This window comes from Cavia porcellus, unplaced genomic scaffold (assembly GCF_034190915.1).
Source record: "Cavia porcellus strain 051 isolate PalLab524CR breed Dunkin Hartley unplaced genomic scaffold, mCavPor4.1 scaffold_1, whole genome shotgun sequence".
In the NCBI taxonomy this organism is placed as follows: domain Eukaryota; kingdom Metazoa; phylum Chordata; class Mammalia; order Rodentia; family Caviidae; genus Cavia; species Cavia porcellus.
Genome location: NW_026947484.1, coordinates 161,791,245 through 161,811,751, shown reverse-complemented (window position 1 = coordinate 161,811,751; position 20,507 = coordinate 161,791,245). Strand labels below are relative to the sequence as shown.

The following is a 20,507-nucleotide window of genomic DNA, read 5'->3' as shown; positions in this document are numbered from 1 at the left end:
CTATTTTCAGCTGACCGAAAAGACACCGGTGTCCATAGCAGCCCGTCTCATTTCCTCCCACTGTCTGCCCCTGGTGACCACTGCCAACTTTCCTTCTTCGGATTTGCCTACTACGATCCTTCATAGAAAAGGAGTTGGATGTCGTGGGCTTTTATGACCGGCATCATTCAGGGTTCACCCCACAGTAGTGTGGATTGGTACTTTGGTCCTTTTGATGACTGAATAGTACTCCACTCAGTGGCGCTCTTGTGGTATGTTTATCCTTATGTTAGTGAGGGACATTTGGATTGTTTCTGCCCTTTAGCTTTTGTGAACAGGGCTATTCTTACCACCTGTATGTTCTCCTGTAGGGACAGGTTTTCCTCCCGGGCGCACACACAGGAGTGCAGTGCTGGGTCGTATGGAAATTCGCTGTTGAGCCTTTTGAGGTGCACCCACCCTATTTTCCATCCACATTTCTGCTAACTGCACTGGTATCTGGCAGCTCTGTACCCACCTGCCCTCATGGTTACCTGTGGGTTGTTGTGTCTATGTGGGTCCCACTGATTTTTGGGGGGCCCACAAACCTGCATGCAAGAGTTCCTGACAGCGAGGTTGCATGGAAAATCTGGAGGGGTCAAACCTCAGCTCAAGAAAATCTAGGCAAAATTCCAGCCTTGCCCATCAGGCCTGGCTTCCTGTTTAGCAGCATGAAAGTGTCCCCATGGATTATGAGGATGGTCACATGCATTTCAAAGCTCTGGGCACCCTCGGAGCTGTGTGTGTTTGAATGGAGGCTCAAGCGGCTTCCAGGATGCTCGATCCTCGGTAAAGTGGTTACACATTTGGGGGTCATGGCCCAGGCTGTTTGTGGTGCTCAGTCTCCCAGGATCTGAAGGGCAAGTAAAGCAGAATAGACAGGGTCACCTCTCCCCTGGGGACAGCACACCCAGCACAGAGCTGGTGCAGAAGTGATTTGACCTTGATCTGTCCACCCTGCCTGACAGCATGGGACTCAGTCACCAGCACATCTTGTGCCTGTTACTCTGTCTTCCTGCGTCTTGGCCTGCTGTGAAAGAAGGGTAATTAATACCACGTGTCTTAAAGGGAAGCAGGCATGGTGGCTTATGCCTGTCATCCCAGCACTCGGGAGGCTGAAACAGGAGGATCTCTGAGAATTCAAGGCCAGCCTGGGCTACACAGAGTCCAAAGCCAGGCTGAACTGCACAGTGTGACCTTGTCTCAAAGCAACAAAGAAATAAAAAAACCTCAAACAACAACAAAAAGGAATGTGATGGGGCAGAAAATGAAGACCCTCCTCTAGCAAACCCAGGTCTGGTTCCTGGCAGCAGATGGCTCAGCCGAGAAGCACATGTCTCTCTGTCCGCCAACACGTGGAAAACCAGATCAGGAGCTGCGAGAAACGAGGGGAGAGACTCAGTGTCCCTACTAAGCCCACGGAGGAAGCCGCCTGTGGGGCCAGTGTTGTGCCAGGCCCTGCCTGGGCTGTGGGTGACCCCCACTGAGGCAGCAAGGAGCCAGCATCCGCAGGGTCCCGAGCAGCTCTGCACCCCAGGAAGCCTGGGACAGGGAGCTGCACCCAGCGCCCGCGGGCTCCTCAGCAGCTTTACTCCTCCCCTGTCGCTAAGCTCCCTGTGCTGGGGACAGCACAGGAGACCGACTCGAGGGCCCCCCTCTGATCCTGTTCTCTCGCCAGTATGCCGGCTCATGGTCCCGGGCACCTGGGGTCTGGGCAGGGCCCTGGCATGGATTCTGGCGCAGCAAGCAGCCGTGGAGAGACAGACTGAGGCCCCGAACCCCAGAAACCATTCACACAGCACAGCGGAATCCCAGGCATCATGAGGACCAGGAAGGAAAATACCTTTAGATTAGGAGTCGTTACATTGATTATTTATTTATGTATTGCTTTGCTCAATTTGGGTTTTGAGACAGGGTCTCGCTGTGTAGTCCAGGCTGGCCTTGAACTTGAGGCAACCCTCCTGCCTCAGCCTCTGGAGTGCTGGCACCGTGCCCACCTGGCTTCTCATTTCTCGTTTCACTCCCAGCCCAACAGCTCAGACCCGGGCCTCCACCGTCTCCCCCTTGCTGGGAGGCCTGGGCTTCTCCTCAGGTCCCCCCAGCACTCCCTGCTCTCTTCTCTGCACCTCCTGGTGCCTCATGGGTGCTGTGCTCAGTACTTTCCTCCCCAGTGCTAGGAGCATTTAGCATCTTCACCTGCATTCGAGACTCGAGGCCTCGGCTGATTCCTGGGGTGACGTTCCTGCCCCATCCTCTCTCCTGCCCACAGCACCTCGAGGGCTCTGTCTCCTTCCTGTCCCCACTGGTCACCTGTATCCCTGACACTGTCCCTGTCTCTCCACAGCCAGTGCACGTCACGTGCTTCTCATCCAGCACTCGGGAGGCTGAGGCAGGAGGGTCATGTGAGTTTGAGTCATGTGAGTTCCTGGCTGGTCTTGGGTGCCTCAGGTCATTCGCCCCTCTGCTCAGACCTGCACTGCACTCAGAGGTCAGAACCAGAGCGCTGGGAAACCCTGCGGGTCTCCACCACCACCTCCATGGGCCTCTGAGTTCTCATGTGGTCCCCTCTGTCTCCTCCTGCTGAAGCTTCCCTGAACAGAGGAGTACAGTTCTACCTCAGGCCCTTTGCTTCGGGAGAGGCAGTGAGTCTGTTCCTCCATTGTCCTGATGTCAGCTCAAATGGGCCTCGCCCTGCTTTGATTGTAAGATCGACTTTCCCCCAGTGCAACTCCCAGACTCGAACTCCTCAATTCTGCTTTATTTCTCCCCATCAACAGCTGTCACCACGGGGCTTTTTCATTTCTTATGGCAGCACTGATGATTAGGCCCAGGGATACCTTACCACTAACGTTCAGCCCCAGGCCTGTCCTTTTTTTGTTTTGAGACAGGGTCTTGTTATGTCATTCAGGCCTTGAGCTCACTTTGAAGCCCAGGCTGGTCTCGAACTCACAGTGATCCTCCTGCCTTAGCCTCCCGAGTGCTGGGATTACAGGCAAGAGCCACCACACCCGGCTCCCCAGCCCTTTTAATTTCTTCAATGTCTCAGAATTCTCAACCGAGGATCTTCCAGTTTGCAAATGTGACATCCTCCTGCCTCAGCCTTGCAGAGTGCCGGGGTCCCCGGTGTGCAGCCCTGTGTCCCACTGCAGACGTCGTCTGTATGTGTTGGTTTCCAGCAGGATGCGCCTTCCTGAGAGCAGTGACTTTCTCTGCTTTGCTCCTGGTGCCCAAGTCTAGGGACGCGCCTGGTGCGTGACTGGTGATACGCACATGCTTGTCACTTGCATAGTTAAATAAACAGGTGACACGGAAAGTCAGCAGTGATCACGAAGATCAAATCAAGGGGACGATGGCCAGGCGCCAGGGACCGTGGGAAATCCAGGAAGCCCTCAGCAGAGAAGAGATCCCATCGGAGCTCTCCTGCAGACGGATGCTGGGATCCCTGGAACCATTTGCACAGCTCCACACGTGAGCCCGAGCGCTTCCTCCGCTCCACGCGACTCTGACCACAGCGCAGCCCACAACATCATCTCCAGCTCTGTGCTCACCTCATCTGCCTGGGGCAGCACACCTTGGCCCACGGAGGGACCCCCACTTCCACACCGACCGGAGTCCCAAGTCCTGACCTGGCCTTCTTATGCCAGTAGACGCTCGCCATGTAGCTAGAGCTGACGGACTCACTACACAACCCAAGTGGCCTTGGAGCTCCCAGCAATCCTCCTGCCTCAGCTTCCTTAGTGCTGGGATTAGAGGTGTGCACCACCATGCCTGGCTACGATGGCTACACGTGGAGGTTCCCAGACCTTCTCCTCGGGTTAATTTACTACAGTGACTCACACGTGGGAAACTCTTCTGCCCTTTATGGTGAAGGACACAATGAAGGACACGACAGACGGCCAGGTGGGGACATCGCCAGGGCCCAGCATGTGGGGAGGGCTCAAACACAGCCACTGGCCCCCTGGTGTCCAGCCTCCACCCATGCTGGGGGTGCTCCATCCCTCCCTGGCAGGCAGGGCCCCCAGTATCCCCAGGGGTACCCCAGGGACAGAAAGACCCACACCTCCACAGTCCCAGCCCAGCCCAGCCCAGCCCAACCTCCGAAGCTTTTCCAGTCACTGCTCCGCTGCAGGGCAGGTTCTGTATAAAAACAGTCCTGGCCAGGACTGGACTCGCACCATAAAGAGTTGAAAACTAAACGCGGCCTGGGAACTCACATGGGGTCGGCTGTAAAAGCAGAGTTAAATGACCTAGTAACCCTGACTAAGGCCGGCGGGAGAATAAATTTCCATCCGACTTTAGGTCTCAATGGATGTGGTAAAAGAATCAGCCACAAACGAATTGAGAACAGGGCGTGTGGTTTTCTCTAACTGGAAAATGTTCAGAGCCATCCCACCTCCTCCTACCGCATCAACTCTCTGGTTTGCACATTGGAGTTTTTATTCAGGGTAAGATTACTATACCCCCTCGCAGCTTCTCTGCTCATGTTGCATTTTATTTAGAAAGAATATTCAGTAGTTATATAAATACTGAAACCTAGTGGCTTAATTTTAGATGTAAGCAGTATTAAAGAAATAGGGAAATGTTGTTTCAAACTATGTCGGGCGTGGTGGCGCACACCTTTAGTCCTAGCTAGCGCTTGGGAGGCTGAGGCAGGAGGATCACATGAGTTGTAGACCAGCCTGGGTAAATGTATAGTGAGATCCTGTCTCAAAAAAAAAAAAAAAGATAAATCATAAGAACCTGTAATTCATCATAGTATTTTTCTTTCTTATGTGCAATTTCCCGGCCCTTGCTTCTTATCTCATTTACCCATGAACGCAGTGCCGTGAGAGGGCTGAGCTGCAGGCTGCAGAGTTCAGGTACCTGCCCTGGGTGCCCCAGCCTCTCACTGGGCCTGCTGTCCTCACAACACAAGCCCTGTGCTTTCAGACCCCTGCTGGCGGCCACAGTGCTGTCACTGCGGGTGTGATGGAGAAGCCCTGGGGCGCAGAGGCTCAGCACTGTGACATGGCCTCCTCCCCACGCCCGGACTCAGGCTGGGAGAAGTCTCTGGTTGCCGGCCCTGGCAGGAAGATTTGTGTGTGTGAATCTAACTATGTGAGCTATGCCGGAGAAGTGTGAATCTTTAAACTTAAAGAAGTTAAAAGGGTTTGATCCTCGGTACCAAAAGAAAAAGAGAAGTTAAAATGATAAAAGCCCCGGTGGCATGAATCCCCGCAGAATCTGCCCCTCAGTTTGCACACACCCGTCCCACCGTCCTGGCCACGTCCTGCAGTGGCTCTGGGGAGCTCTCTCCTGGGGATCTTCAGCTGCGCTGTTCCGGCTGCCTTGGTGTCCTGAGTTGATTCAAAATGCTTCCCTTTCCTGGTCATCCTGACCTTGGGCAGGAGCCAGAAGTCACACGGTGCTGGTTCCGATGACTGAGGGGGACGAGGGCCCATCTATCTGTGTTTTAGGAGCCATCTCTCTGCTGGACAGCGCCCAGCAGTGCACTCACTGTATTTTTTATCACATCTATAAAGACCCTCAGGAAAGAGGACTCCAGGGCTGCTGTACGTGGCAAGGGTGATGGGATGAGTGTATTTGAGACAGTATTTTGGGGTGTGTGAATGGTGACATGCTTTGTACCATAATGTTTATTTAGCCGTTAGTGACATCTCTCAGTCACCCCTGTGTAAAGACCTGCCCATGTGTGTGTATATTTAGTTTCAGAACAGTTTAATTCATAAGCGCGTGGACAGTTGATGGTGTGAGGAGGAGGTTCCTCTCCCGTGTCCCACCAAGTGCTCCCTTCATCTCTGGAGGATGCAGAGGGGTGGGGGTGCCAAGGCTGACCCTGCCGGGTGTTGTAGGCTGCAGGTACCCGGTAGTGAGAGACCTGGACCCGAGCCCGGGACAAAATGACGGTGGCTTCTAAGCCTTGTCGTCCCAGCAGGTTCTAGCAGGCCGGTCCCCTGGGACGGAGAGCCCTCCATGGCATCAGATCAAGTCATCCCAGGCTCCCGCTTTCCACCCTCCCACCTCAGCCTCCTGGAGTGCTGAGATCACAGGCCTGTGCCACCACCACTCCAGCTTGCCCCTGTTCTCTAAACTTCAGAAGATGAAATTTGACTCAGTTTTCAGGACCAGGTTGCAGTTCTGCAAGTGAATTGCAAGGGGCAGTATCACACAGGTGCGGGTAATGAACAGGAGGAGGCTAACCTGAGGGGATCTCTTCTTTGAAGTCTGGAGACTGGAGAAGAGCAGCGCTACCCGGCTTCGGGCTCCTTGAACATCACCCCAGAGGAGCTGCCAGCCGGCAGGGAGTTCCGGGTTTGGGTGAGGGCTGCAAATGCACTGGGCACGGAGGAGTCTGAACGCTTGCATGTCCACCTGGATGACATAGGTGAGGAGATGGGGGGGGGGGCTGCGAAGTCTTTTCTTTTCTTTCTTGAAGTTTTTGAGCCAGAGTCTCACTATGTAGTCCAGGCTGACCTTGAACTCACTGTGTAGCCCAAGGACACTCCTGCCTCAGCCTCCCGAATGCTGGGATTCACACATCTTTAACGCAGGAATTTGTGTTGGCCTTGCCAAATGCAGTCTGGATCCTCGGAGTCATGATGGGTAAAACTAGCATCTCGTGTCCTTCTCCTGGGCTGTCTCTGTAGGGTGTGTGTGTGTGTGAGATTTCATGGGACACTTGTGTGTATCAGGAGAACCTACCATTCCAAGCATGGTCCTGCAGCCCAGGGACAGTCAGACAGACAGAGACCCTTGGCCTGCTCTGAAACAGCCTGCTGTGTGCTAGGGAACAGGGCAGGAGACCAGGGTGGTAACAGAGCATGGGGGCTCTATGAGGGGCACACAGGGTCCAGGGACACGAGAGGAGCTTTGTGTCTCTGCCTTTATGTTTTGCAAAATACACAGAGACCTCCACAGCCCTCCCCAGGGGCCCCCCCACTTGTGACAAATGCTGATGGCTTTTGCTTCAGACACTTCGGACTACACCCCCTTCTGACTACATAATTGACTCCCCAGACCTCATCTCCAACATCAAAGTGTTCAGAGTCATCTGAGTGTGTCTGTCTGAGCCATACTGGTGGGGGTTTCTCAGGTTTTCACTGTTATAAACTCTGTTCCCAAGAGCAACCTGGGGTACATTTTGTTTAGTCCTGGTTGTTTTCGGAGGCCAGCCTGGCCTACGTCACCATACTCTATCTCAATTAATCCATCAGCCAATCAACAATTGATCCTTGAAGCTTTCACCACTGCCCCAAGTCCCAGAGTCAGAACCCAGACAAGACACCAAATGGGACTTGCTCTCTGCAGAGGCCTCAGCATGATGACCCCCATTATGGTTAAGGAGGACCCCAGGATGCTAACATTTATTGAGCATCTGTTTGTATCTCACTGCTCTTATGTGTGGGATTTTAATGGACCCTCACAATAGTCCTAACTGGGAGATGAGGTTACCATTTACACTCAGGGGTGCCCAAGGTCAGTGTGACCTTCAATACTGACCTTGCAGAGCTGGGAGCCCTAAATACAGAAATCAAGCAACCAGCCCTGTAACAGTGGCTCTCCTGCTGGCCTAGGGTGTGAAGCCTCCTCCTGCATGGGGTCAGTAATGTCCCCCATCACAGCAGACGTCTCAGCTTCCCAGCAAGCCAGGGCCCCTAGGGCACTGGCATCTGGAGCTCGGTCCCCTGCCCTGAGCTAAGTCTCCTAGAGAGCCCCCGGCCGCCTCTCTGCTGCGAGCTGGACTTCCTTGAGGCCAGATTGGGAGACAGAGCAAGATCCTTTCTCAGAGACAGTTAAATTTAAAAAATAGGAACCAAATTGAATTTAGAAGCAGCCACCGCCCCTGCAGACCAGGTGAGGAGACCAGGCAGGCTGACGGGCAGGAATTAGATCACAACCCCAGGATTCCTCTGCTCTTTACTTTCAACACATCCCGATGGCAGTGGAAAATTGATGCCAGTGTCTCTAAAAGCCAGGCATGGTAACTCACCCCAGCACTTGGGAGGCTGAGGCAGGAGGATTGTTGTAAGTTCAAGACCAGCCTCGAGACCAGCTCCAAACTGAGCTCAAGGCCAGCCTGAACTACAGAGTGAGACCCTGTCTCAAAAAGACAAAAAACAAAAAAGTAAGGGCTGAGCCATGATGTTATGGTCCCTTTTCCAGTGATACCGTCAGCGTCCATCATTTCTAGGGCTGAGACCCTAAATGCCACCATGCCCCAGACCATCATCCACTGGGAAAGCGACACGGCACTGGAGAAGCTGACCTGCCAGGTCCGGTACGCAGCCACCACCAACCGCACGTGGAGGGTAAGCTGGCTCCCTTGCCATCTGCCCGGTCCCTCTGGGCTGTGGTCTCAGTGGAGGTCCAAAATGCAGGCCTTTCCCCACCGAGCCTTGGCTGAGCAGCGCCGGAGCAGGACGGCTTCCTGACAGCTGCTCCAGGCAGCCGTCTTCCTGCCTCTTACGATCGCTGGACAGACCGAGCCTTCCGCCAGGCTCTGAGCTGCTCTGTTGTTTGCTCCTGGTTATTTAGTGTCACCCAGGGTGAGGTTCACATCCGTGCCCATGGGACATGAAATTTTAAGGACTCCGTGGTGAACTTCATCGGGCATCTAGAGAAACAGAAATTTGTGCAAACACTCAGCACTCTGGGAGGCTGAGGCAGGAGAGTGACAAGCTTGAGCACAGCCTGAGCAGCTTAGCTTTCTAGTGAGACCCTGCTTCAGAATACAAAATAAAAAGGGCTGGGTTGTAGCTCAGTGAGAAGATATTAGGTTCAATCCCCCGCAGTGCAAAAAGAGCAAAGAAAGAAGGAAGGAGAGAAGGAGGAAAAGAGGATGGAAGGAGAGCAGTGGGGAAAGAGACAGCGGAGAGGAGGATCAGGCGGATACAGAGGACCTGCGCCTGGGGACCATTCAGGAGCCTCCAGCCCTCGCCTCAGTCTCAGCCCCTTCTTAGATTCCAGGGCTCGATGTGGCAGTGCACATTTGTAATCCCAGCACTGGGGAGGCTGAGGCAGGAGGCTCTCTTCAAGCTCAAAGCCAGCCTCAGCTACACTGTATCAAACTATAATAACAAAAAGCAAGTTCACGGTGCCAGCAGCCACCTGTGCCCACTCTGTCGCCTCTTCCAGGAGTGGGTGCCACCTGCTGGGCACCTCCTTGCTCACCTTTTCCTTACTTTACCCAGGCTCTCTGCATGGTGTGGCCCTGCCCTCGAGTCATCTACAGATCAGTGCTGGCACCTTAGCTGTTAATGTCAATATCACTGGTGTCCTTCACCACTGAAGGACAAATGTGTGCCTGCAAGCTGAAATGCATGGACTGGGCAACATTCTCTGCTTCAGCTAAACCCCGGGGCCTGGTGAACTTTTCACTGAAGGCCAACAGTGAAGAGAGCAGGGCAAGATATACAGCTTCTGTTCCTTTTCCTTGTTTCTTCTCTTCTTTGTGTGTGTGTGTGTGTGTGGAGGGGAGAACAGGGTCTGGCTGTATGGCCCAAGCTGGCCTTGAATTTGTGATCCTCCTGCCTCAGCCTCCCCAGTGCTGGAATAACCAGCTTGCACCATGCCTGGCTTAGGACATAGAGCTTCTGTTCTGACCGTTCCTCCTTGTGTGGCCTGAAAATTCACACTGCTGTATTCAGTACAGTTTGTTTCTGAATGCTGTAATTCGTTTTATTCCTGTGCATCACGAACTATCCTTTTAGTTTTCTGTCAGCCGCTCGCAAGTGTGCAGTCCCTTCATGGTACCGGCTGCACACAGGCAAAACTCCAGCCCTGCCCCACAAGAGCTGGTGGGCTCAGATCACAAGGGACCAAGCCCCGTCTAAGTGCAGGTGTAAGATGGAGCCATGGGGACTTGGGGTCACTGCCTGCCCCCTGCCTCTGAGCACCAGGTTAAGGCTTCTTGGGCAGAGCACAAGGGAGACTGTAGAGGGGGGACACTGAAGGAGAGTACATGAGAAGGTTGCAAAGGGCCCCATCATCAGGATGACGCAGACAGGGACCCAGGAACACCCCTCGTCTCCCCCCAGCAATGCGCTGGGAACCAAGCTCTAACCAGGTAGGCTGAGTCCAGGGCTCCTGGCCTCCAGAACTGAGGCTGTGAAGATGGCATCTTTCTAGTCTATCTTTTTAAATCTCAAGGTTAAGGTTAAGTTCTCACTAAGTCACTGAGTCACTAAGTTGTCTGGAATGGGCTGGAAACAAACAAAAAATGAGGGTCTGAGCCAGGTGTGGTGGTGCACACCTCTATCCCAGCACTGGGGAGGCTGAGGCAGGAGGACTGCATTGAGTTTGAGACCGGCCTGGGCTGCATGACAGACCCTGTCTTGAAACAACAACAACAATGACCAAGACTGAAGGTGTAGCTGACGTCAGGACCCTGGGTTCTGTCCCTAGGACCACACGCAGGCACACACACACACACACACACACAGACACACACACACACACACACACACACACACACACACACACACACTTCCAACTTGAGAACTGTGGCTTAATTTTAGGGCCTTCCTTTCTTCAAAGCAATTCATTATAAACATGATGGGCAGTAACCACTGGAGAAGAAAAAGTTAAAAGAGTGCCGATAGGGAGCCACACCATGTGTGTTCGAGAGTCAAGTCTCGGGCAGGGTGGAAAGACCTCTGCTGGACCCGGAAGACTCTTGATCGGATCACACAGTGAGCCGAACAGAAGCCAGACTTACAGGAACACGGGAGGGTGTCGTCCGGGATTCACGCACTCGCAAGGTGTCTCCATGAATGTTACACCTCTAATGCCTGCTGAGTTTTCAGAATGATGCTAAGAGGGCCCTTTAACAGAAGAATCTCTGCAGGAAGGTGACACTTCCCGAGTACCTGGTAACATTAACACCTTTCCAGAGGCATCGGATGTCCGCCTTTTGGTGTGCACCGCTGTGTTCTGGAAATACCTCTATAACGCCTCTGGGAAGGATTCTGCAAATGCCTCAGCTCTCCCAGGACACAGACTGTCTGGGGCACCATGCTGCAAACTGTCAGTGTATTCCTCAGTCACATTTTCTTTTTTTATAGTTCAATGTTCTTAAACATTGAGCTTTTCTCTCCTCTCCCTCCCCCAACTCTGTCCTGTACACACACACACACACACACACACACACAGCTTTGTAGAATTTGCCTAAATCTGGAGTAATGACCAGAGTAACAGCTTAGCTTGTCGGTCACTTTTTCTAAATCATAAGCAAGTGAAGTCTTTTTCATCATTCAGGAAAAATTATTGATCCAAATATTCAACAGCAGAGAGAAAAAGAGAGACAGGAGGACAGGAGACAATCAAGGACCATCAAGTCCTGTTACAATCAGCAATTCCAGATGTAGAATAGATGGTGTCTGGGGTTCTCCTATCACACATGTGGTTTTTTTCTTTTTTTTTTTTTTTTACTGGTCCTGGGAATCGAACTCATGACCACCTGCTTGCAAGGCAGGTTCTTATGCTGCTGAGCTAAATCCTTAGCCCCCTAATGCATGTGTTTGCTTCTGGGTGTTTGGTGACCTTCATGTTCCTCTTCCTTTCTCAGAGTTCGGAAGAAGGTGAGGAAGCAACCAGTGCTCCAGCCCTTCCTGCTAAGTGGACTAACTTCACCTTGACAGCAACCGTGTCATTTTTTTACTGCTGTGCTCTTGTTTCAGGTTAAAGAATTTGACACCAACTTCACATACGCACAGCAGGCCGAATTCTTCTTGGAGCCAGGCGTTAATTACGTATTTCAAGTGCGGTGCAGAGAGGCAGGGAGCAGGCACTGGCAGCCCTGGAGTGCACCCTTTTATCACAAGACACCTGACACAGGTGAGGCCGCCCACCACGGGTTTTCTTCTCCAGGGCTTTCCTTTTGTCCTCTGACCCTTTCTAATCTGCATGTGTGTGTGCTTTCTGGCTTGACTTCTGCCAAAATGGAAAAGACTAGGACAGCCGGAAATGCGTAACTTATGTGGTTCTGATTTTGTTGAAGGTGACTAAAGTTTATGCAGTTGTTCTCAAGTATTTTTGGACATGAAAAGTCCTTTGTTTAAGATATGTCTGCTGCTGCTGCTAGGAGTCTGACTCCACAGTTGGGGTGACACCTTGAAAGTATGCATTGCTTGCAAACGTCCTGGATGGTTTTTAATAAACTCTAGAATCACACAGCAAGGTTCTTCAGACTGATAACTCACTGCTTACAAAGCACTGCTCTGCTGTGCATGAGACTGATTTTTATGTCACTCATATTGGTAGTGTAGCACTGTCCTTCTGTAAACCCAGTAGCTGCAGGTGACTGGTGTGGCACACTGCTGGCAGGACCCGGGTACCTGCTTACCCGATACTGGGCACGTCCACCCCTCTGAGCAAGCTTGCAAATGTTCTTCAGGCTTTGTGTCCATGTGGAGGAGCAGCTGGGTGTGGTGGTGCATGCCTGTGATCCCAGCACTCAGGAGGCTGAGGCAGGAGGATTGCCTTGAGGTCAAGGCCAGCCTGGGCTCCATAGTGAGTTCAAGTGCAGCCTGAACTGCATAGCGAGACTCTGTCTCAAAAAAAGTGGAGGAGCCACTAATCTAAATACCCTGCAAGTTATATAGAGGACCTCGAGAGAGCTCTAGGGGTAGAGGGTCTTCCGCCTGGGATGCAAGGGAAGCAAGAACACCAGAGTGACCCTCCCTCCAACGGCCCAAACTGTTTCCTGAGGAGAAAAATCACCGAAGGGGGAAAAATACCAGTGAAAAGAAAGTACCTCTGAAGACTCCCAGGTACCCAAGCTTCCCACATTAGCTGAGAGGAACCGCAGCCTACGTGCTTGGTGCAAATGTCTTTCCAAGACATGTCACATCAGAAACGGGAGAGCGTGTTAGCAAAAGTGCAAATATTAAACATTTGTCTCTTTTTTCTATTTGTAAAAGCAATGCAAATTTATTATAGTGTGTAACACAGAGTACCTATTGTCACTTCCTAATCAATGTGACACCAGTTTTTTCCCACATGCTTATTTTCTAATGATGGATGGTATGGTGTATTTGCAGGTTTGCACTCTGATTTCCTTAGTTTGTTGGATTTTTATTTTTATTTATTTATTTATTTATTTATGGTACTGGAAATTGAGCTCAGGGCCTCACACTTGCCAGGCAGGCACTGGGCTGCTGAGCTATTTCCCCATTGTGAGGATTTTTCAAAGCTATTTAATAAAAAAAATTTAAAATTCTTTTAATGCTGTGCAACAGTCTAGTTGATGGATGTACTCTAAATAAATCTAATCCTTATTTAAACAATATCTAGGTTTTTACTTATAAATAATTTTCAGCAAGCTTCTTTGATATATTTGGATATAAATGCTGGGATTTTTTAGGTCTAAAGAGTTACTAGAGGCTAATTTAGTGCCCTTTATTCTGTTGTCCAATTAAGAAATCTGTTAGATGAAAACACATGGGCTTTTATGTGTAGTGGATGAAGCAGATTTTTCTTTACTATAAAAAAAGACTTATAAGATCTAGAGTGAGGCACAGGTTCAGATGCCAACGCCCCTTGCCAAACTGCTTTATAGAAATCTTTAGTAGGAATTGGTTTTGAACAGGGCATCCATGAGGGCCTCTGAAATCCCAGCGCTCTGGGAGGCTGAGGCAGGAGGACTGCAAGCTTCAGCCCAGCCTGAGCACCTTAGAGACCCTGCCCCAGAGCACGAGTTTGCCACAGAAAGATTCGCTGACTCTGGAGGCGGGCCGATCAGCCTCTACTGCACACCTGGCCCAGGCTCTGGCCCGGTCTCTGAGTCACAGCAGCAAAGCTCCTGCTCTGGAAAACTTCCATTCTAGAGAAGACAGAAAATAAAAATCCAACTCAAATCTCATGGCGTTATAAATGAGAGTGTAAACAAAGCGAAAAGATTGCAGCCTCACTGCTGAAGTTTGAGCTGCCTTATGATCACACGAAGAAAGTATTACTTTACTCAATCAGTTTACCTAGTAATGAGGTTTGTCCGTCGGGCAGCCTTGCCAGTAAGTAAGGCTGATTGATGAAGAAACGTGGTCCTGGCAATAACGTTCCCTTCAGGCAGGAATTTCCTGTTTTATTCTCTGACATTCTTGGGTGTGTAGCACTGAATTACTCATCTCCACACAAAAAGAAACCAAGCCCATTCATCTGTGGAGGGTTAAATGAGTTGTAAGAATGTGTTTTTCTTCCTGAGAGTATTGAGGCTTTCATGGAAACCAGAACCTTATTCTAAGAAAGGAAAGCAAGAGAAAGAGACAAAGAGAGAAGGAGGGAGCAGCCCCTCGGAGGATGAAATGAAAGTTTCCCAGACACCCAGGAAGCCCCTCCAGCCTGGCCCCTTCTGTTTCTCCTAGTGTCTTAGCGGGGCCCTGACGTGGTCGCCTCTGGCCGTCCTCACGGTGATAAACAATGGCCAGCGTTTATTGGCTGCTCCCACGTCATGTCCCTGAGAGGGCGACACCACCGGGGACGCATTTAGAGCCCAGTTGTCCGGTATTCATCCCGGAGCCGCTAGGAGGCGCCTAGTTACCCTCCCACTGCACAAATGGGACCCGGAGGCCGAGGGGCTTTGAGAGATGTCACGGAGCTGGGCCAGCCCCGGCCGTGGGTCTGCAGCCCGTGTCACTCACAGCGCTGTGACTGAGTCCTCTGCGGAGTTTGCTGTACAAAGGCAAGCACAGAAGGAGGATGCGACAGTGACTGTCAGCAGCACAAGGCGTGACAGAGGGGCCAGGGCACTGCTGAGACCGGTAAGGCAGGGGCAGGTGTCAGGTGAGCTCTCTGCGGGCACTCCTGCCCCTCCTGAGGCTGAGTGTCCACCTGCTGTGAAAAGCCCCGATTTCCTGCAGTGCAGGAGTCTGGCAAAGGGGAAAGATGGTGTCAGTGTACAAAACCACGCGAGAACACGAGAGTCCCTCCCCTAAATTCACCACGATCCGTGGACAAAAGGAGCACGCACCGCTCCCTGGCAGGAGTGACTTTCACCTCTGCACGGTGACACAGCTCTCCAGTGACGAAACCCAGACAGCAGGGGCTTGGTAATCCCTTTAATAAGTCCCTCGTAATCCCTTTAATAAGCCCCTCCTGATGACTTCGCTGAAATGCTCACACTGAAACTCGCAGAAGTCTCCCAGAGAGATTGCCTCATACTTTTTTTTTTTTTTTTTTTTTTTTTTTTTTTTTTGACAGTTTTCCAAAGAAAGGCAAGTACGGGCCACTCCTGCACTCTGCCCTGCATTCTCACAAAGCCACTGCTTGTTGCATCTCAAAGGGCTCCTTTAAGGTTCTCATTAAGTTTTCAGGACTTTTAGTGACTGAAAGAACAATAACAAAAAAATTGTATTACTGACGCTAGATATAAAGGATATTAAAAATGATGCAACGTCAGTGGTGGCACGTGGAGTGTGTCTTTCAAACAAATTCTGTGATTTTTAGTTAGAGATTTGTCATTCATCCATGTGGAGATGGGTATAAATTTGCAGTCTTGGTTGCTAAACTGCTCCACATCACAGTATTCCTTGAAGTGCTAATCATGTTAGACATTGCATTTGAAGTTAAGTGAATGTCCTTGGATCCTATCCCTGACAGGCATCAAGTTTGTGTAGAATTTTAAAAAACTCAATCTTTCTGAAGTTCTCCATCTGCTCATAGAGAATAAAGATTACAATTTTCCTTGAGGGAGTCATAATTGCCTGTATACAGTTCCCAATGCTGCTAGATTAAGTTATCAACAAACTTGATACTTTAAAACAATATCCACTAGGGGCTGGGGATTTAGCTTAGCGGCATAAGTACCTGCCTTGCAAGCAGGTGATCGACAGTTCAATCCCTGGTACCGATTAAAAGAAAGAAAGAAAAAAAAAACAATATCCACTTGTTGCCTGATAGATATTTGTTATCTTAGTGCCTTTGGAACTAGATCAAGGTGTGTTCCTTGTGGAGCCTGCAGGGCAGAACCATTTTGTTAACTTTCCCAGGTTGTAGAAGCCACCTGCACTGCTTGGCTTGTGGGCCCATCCTACATCTTTGGGTTGAGAAGTGTATTATCTTCCAATCTCTCAGACTTTTGTACTTCCTAAAAGCATCCTTGTGATCTCATTGGATCCACCCATGTAATCCGAGACAGTGGTCCCGAACCATGACCCCCGGGGCCATATAAGGTCCCCTGGTCAACAGGTGGCACAGGGATATCTTTGGGAAGCATTACTCATGCTAAGGCATCACCAAGCCAGGCACCTCGAGGAGCAGTGTTTACCTCTCAGGGTGGTCAGGGGTGAACAAAAACAAGGCAGGTCTGCTTGTTGAGGCAGAATGGAGATGGCTGGAAAGAGCCCAGATCAGAAGAAAGGCTAGCGAAGCAGGCATGGACAGAGTCCATGTGTGACAGGAACCAGAACTACAGCCCAGGACAGTGCTGGCAGGAGCCCTGTGGGTGGCATCGGGGCCCCTGCCACTGCCCATCCTGTGCCTGACGTGGCCCCCAGGGTGGCATCCGTGGCTGAGTGGTTTCCTGAAGTTGAATCTAGAGTCTGGGAGTCAGGGAGGGAGGAGACATCTGATCTGCTGGGCCAGGGCCACTGGGGTGCACAGGGTGCACTGGGGTGCTCTGTGCCCGAGACCCCTGGTCCTGCTTGCTTCTCTGTCTTAGGGTGCCCCCGAGCAGTATGTCCCTGTGCCTTTCCCTGAATGCCTGCATGGACCTTGCTGTCTTAATTCCCGAGGTGAGGTGACCCCGCATCCACCGCATGGTTCAGCATTTGACTTGTTTTTCAGGCGGGGTCGTGAGCGTGTCGCTAATGTGCCCGTGGGGCTGTGAGGGCCACTGTCTTCATCCAACCGATGGACGCAGGCTGGGGTCAAACCCCTGCCCTTGTAGTAGTAAAGCTGAGTCCCACCCTCAGGGCTCTCTGGCTGGTCCTCGGAGGTGGCACTTGCACGCTGTGGTGCAGCTGAATTATTAGACAGTGGTCCCGAACCAAGACTGGGAGGGGAGATGCTTGTGTTTAAAAAATCAGGGTGAGCGCTGGGGGGAACTCCAAGAATCTGGAAAACACACCCTTTGTCTCTTTTAATAGGACTCCTCTTTCTTGAATATCTATCGAGAACCTTCTAAAAGAAAAGTCCAGAGAGAAACTCTGACCAAAGCTGCAGGACCAGGAGGGGTGGGCGTGGTCGGGCGTGGCCGGGGGCGTGGCCCTGACGCCAAGCTAGGCCACGGCTGAGGCAAATAAAGAAACTTTTACAGAGGCCTGGATCCTTTGGTCCAGTGATTACACCTGTAGAAGTCTTACCTTAGGAATAGAGATAGGGAGAGCAAGAGATGGGAAAGGAAATTCACACGCAGGGACAGTTACCTCAAAGCTAATTTCAGTAGTGAAAACGGGAACCAGCGTATGTTCAACAGCAGTCACAGTGCAGACTTCTTGTTTTTGTTTTTGTTTGTTTGGTCCCGGGGATCGAACTCACGACCTCATGCCTGCCAGGCAGGCGTTTATGCCGCTGAGCATAGTGCAGACTTTCTAAGGGTCTGATTATGTGACACAGGGCACTGCGTGCTTGCTGCACTAACTCACCAGACCTCAAGAGTGAAGTCCGCTATCGCCAATTTTACAAAGGAAAAAACCGAGTCTTAGAAAGAATAAAAGACTTGCCCCGAGCTACACAGTTCTGAGCAGTAGAGCCAAGGCTTAGACAAGCTTCACCTGAGTCCACAATGGTCTTTGAAACCCCCAAACTATATGGGTCCCCAGAGGCAAATCACTGGACAAATACAGTGTAAACAGGATGCAGTCTTGAATAGCTGTGAGTATGATGTTCTGAATAACATTAACAGTAATGAAATGTTTATATAACACTGAGCACAAAAAGGCAGTATCACCGTATCAAAGGTGATGATCTCCACAGAGCACGGGTGTACCCAAAAGACGTAATAAGCGTGAAAATAATTGTTCCTCGTTTGTGAACATATAAAAAATTGTGTATACGCGTCTTCCTGCATTTCTGTGCTTTTCAGGCACGCTATCATGAGTGCGTATTGTGTGTACAACCGAGGAAGATGGTTCCCAGAAGAAGATGGAAGGTTGGCGCTGTGGCCTAGCTCGGGGTTGGCCTGCTGTGGGGCTCATCCCGCAGGGCCAGCAGCTCCAGGGCACCATGACAGGAAGCGTCTGGGGCGGGCGGCCGTGGAGGGCTGTCCCCTGCTGAAGGAAGCCGCCAGCTGCTGGGATGGTGGCAGCACAGGGCCAGATGGGATTTCTGATCTCCAGCTATTTCCTGGGGACGCTGGGCAACCTCATCACCCTCCCTAAAAGTTTGCTTCCTCATCTATCAAATGAGGACTGGAGAATTATCTACCCAATAGGAGGCTGAAAAGAAAAAAGTTGCAGTGGATTGGTAACTGGTGGTTAACTTAACACCAGCTGAGCTGAGTCAGCATGGTGCTGAGTGTGGAGGGCCCCCGCTGAGGACTGCGGCCAGCATGAAAGGAGACCTGCAGAGGAAGAGGAGTGTTGTGGGTTCTCTAAGTATTGTTGTTGTCGTTGTTATTGTTGTTGTTGTTGTTTGTAGCCGTTGGTTCTCCTGGAGGAGCTTGTCATGCTGGCTCTCCTGATATGAACTCGGCTGTTATCAGAGAAGCTCAGGACCTTGTTGCTGAGAATGGCTGTGGTTCAGTTTGGGGGAGCCCTGGTCCTTCCTTTGAGCGTTGCTTCTTGGCTCCAGGGCAGAACTAACCCTCAACTTACTGGCACAGATCCTTCACCCTGCTGGCATAGGCTTCTAGCTTCCACCGCTGACCTTTGGGCCTTCCCAGTGCAGATCTGTGGGATAGACTTGTGTGGGTCATTTTCATGAGCTCAGCGTATTCAGCTGGACTCTGCAGGTTATTGCCGTGGGACCTAGGCCCTCGGCTGGATTCTCTAGGTCTTCAATGTTGTGGGCGGATTTCCTGCACCTTCTTTATGTTGGACTCCTTGGGTGCCATTATAAGTAATACTATGAGTTATGTGTCCCGTGTTCTCCTTGCGACCCCGACTATAACGGAAGACCTGCCAACTCTAGGGTGCAACCTGCACATTACTGGCACTCATTAAAAACACCACAAAAGGACAGCAGAACATACTTGGGCCCCTGGGAGACCTGAAAGCACTCACAGACAGGGTTTGGCAACATTTCTAAGATACAAATGGAAGACCAGGTCCATTTCCATGGATTTGATTGATTTAACCTGTTATTTGGCAAGCAAAAGATTGTAGTCACGGTTTAAGTTTTTTCCAAGAATCAGACACTAAATTTCTGTGCGTGTGTGCGTGCGTGCACACACACATGCACATAGTACTGGGGAGTGAACCCAGGGCCCTTGCACTGAGCTACACCCCCAGCCCTTCTTACTTTTTATTTTAAGGTGAGATTTCTCTGAGCTACAAAATTGCACAGGGTTGAGCTCAGAAGTTGTGATCCTCCTGCTTCAGCCTCCCCACGTGCTGGGATTACAGGCCTACACCATCGTACCTGGCCTGACACGACATTTCTTGGATGAAAGCACTCTCAATTTTCTTCAAGCGCATTGTTAGAGGCCAACTCTAAAGTTCTCTGTCAGTGTGTTTAACCACAAAAATAATTCTTCCAAAATTAGGTCTGGTCTGGGCTCTCTGAGAATGTGTAACTATCCTGTGACAGTAACAGGCCTAATTTCACATCCTTTTGCAGGGGCAGAACTGTCTCTTAAAGACAACACCCTGGAGACTAAATAAAGAATGAGAACACTGCGAGGCTTAGCCAGCATCCCCATGCCGAGCACTGACACGGGCAGGGCTTTTCAGGTGGGAAGGCCCCATGTGTATCCATCTCTGTTTGTGAATTCTTTTGTATGTTAAAATACTCAAAAATACTTATAAGATACAAATAGCTGGCAAATTAAGGGGGTGCAATTAGGTTCTTTGATCTGCTCCTTATGTCTCCAGTTTAAACACCTTTGCTTAATTTTTGCTTTTATCGCGAGAAATGTGACAAGCAACGGCCTGGCCACTAGGTGGCATCACGCCTGAAGGACGTGGTCTATCTGGAATCCCTGTAGGCCTGTGCTTAAAAATGTCACCGACTGGATTTCTTCTCTTCCAGCCTTCTTCATGAGCTGTCTTATTTTAGGGTATCTGATGCTCCTTAAATTATCCTCTCCTAACTAAGCACCTCTTTCAAGCGTCTTGACTTTAATTGCAGTGAACACAACTGGTTGATTTGAAGCCATGATAACAAGTAGACTCTAAAGAGAGATGCCATTTATCCTCCATTAGGGCTAATAAAGCCCTATCAGCCACGAAAATCATTTTCATGTGACGTGAGTTAATAATTGAATAAAGTTTCATTGTAAATACCTGCAGCGTAGACAGCAGAATGTCGTCAACCTCTGTTAAAAACCAACCAAGCACTTGCTGCATTTAAATTAAAATGCTAACTTCAGAATTATTAAATAGAAGTCATAGAGT

The 20,507-nt window shown here is 50.6% G+C and overlaps 1 protein-coding gene across 1 annotated transcript in view; it reads left to right on the top strand.

Annotated features, from left to right (window-relative positions):
* Window positions 1–20,507, top strand: part of Il23r (interleukin 23 receptor) — a 43,341-nt gene that overhangs the window by 9,849 nt on the left and 12,985 nt on the right. The window contains exons 5-7 of the mRNA XM_063258706.1: window positions 6,243–6,403; window positions 8,182–8,327; window positions 11,697–11,853. Of these exons, the coding sequence (XP_063114776.1) occupies window positions 6,243–6,403; window positions 8,182–8,327; window positions 11,697–11,853 (464 nt within the window). The remainder of the gene's footprint in view (window positions 1–6,242; window positions 6,404–8,181; window positions 8,328–11,696; window positions 11,854–20,507) is intronic.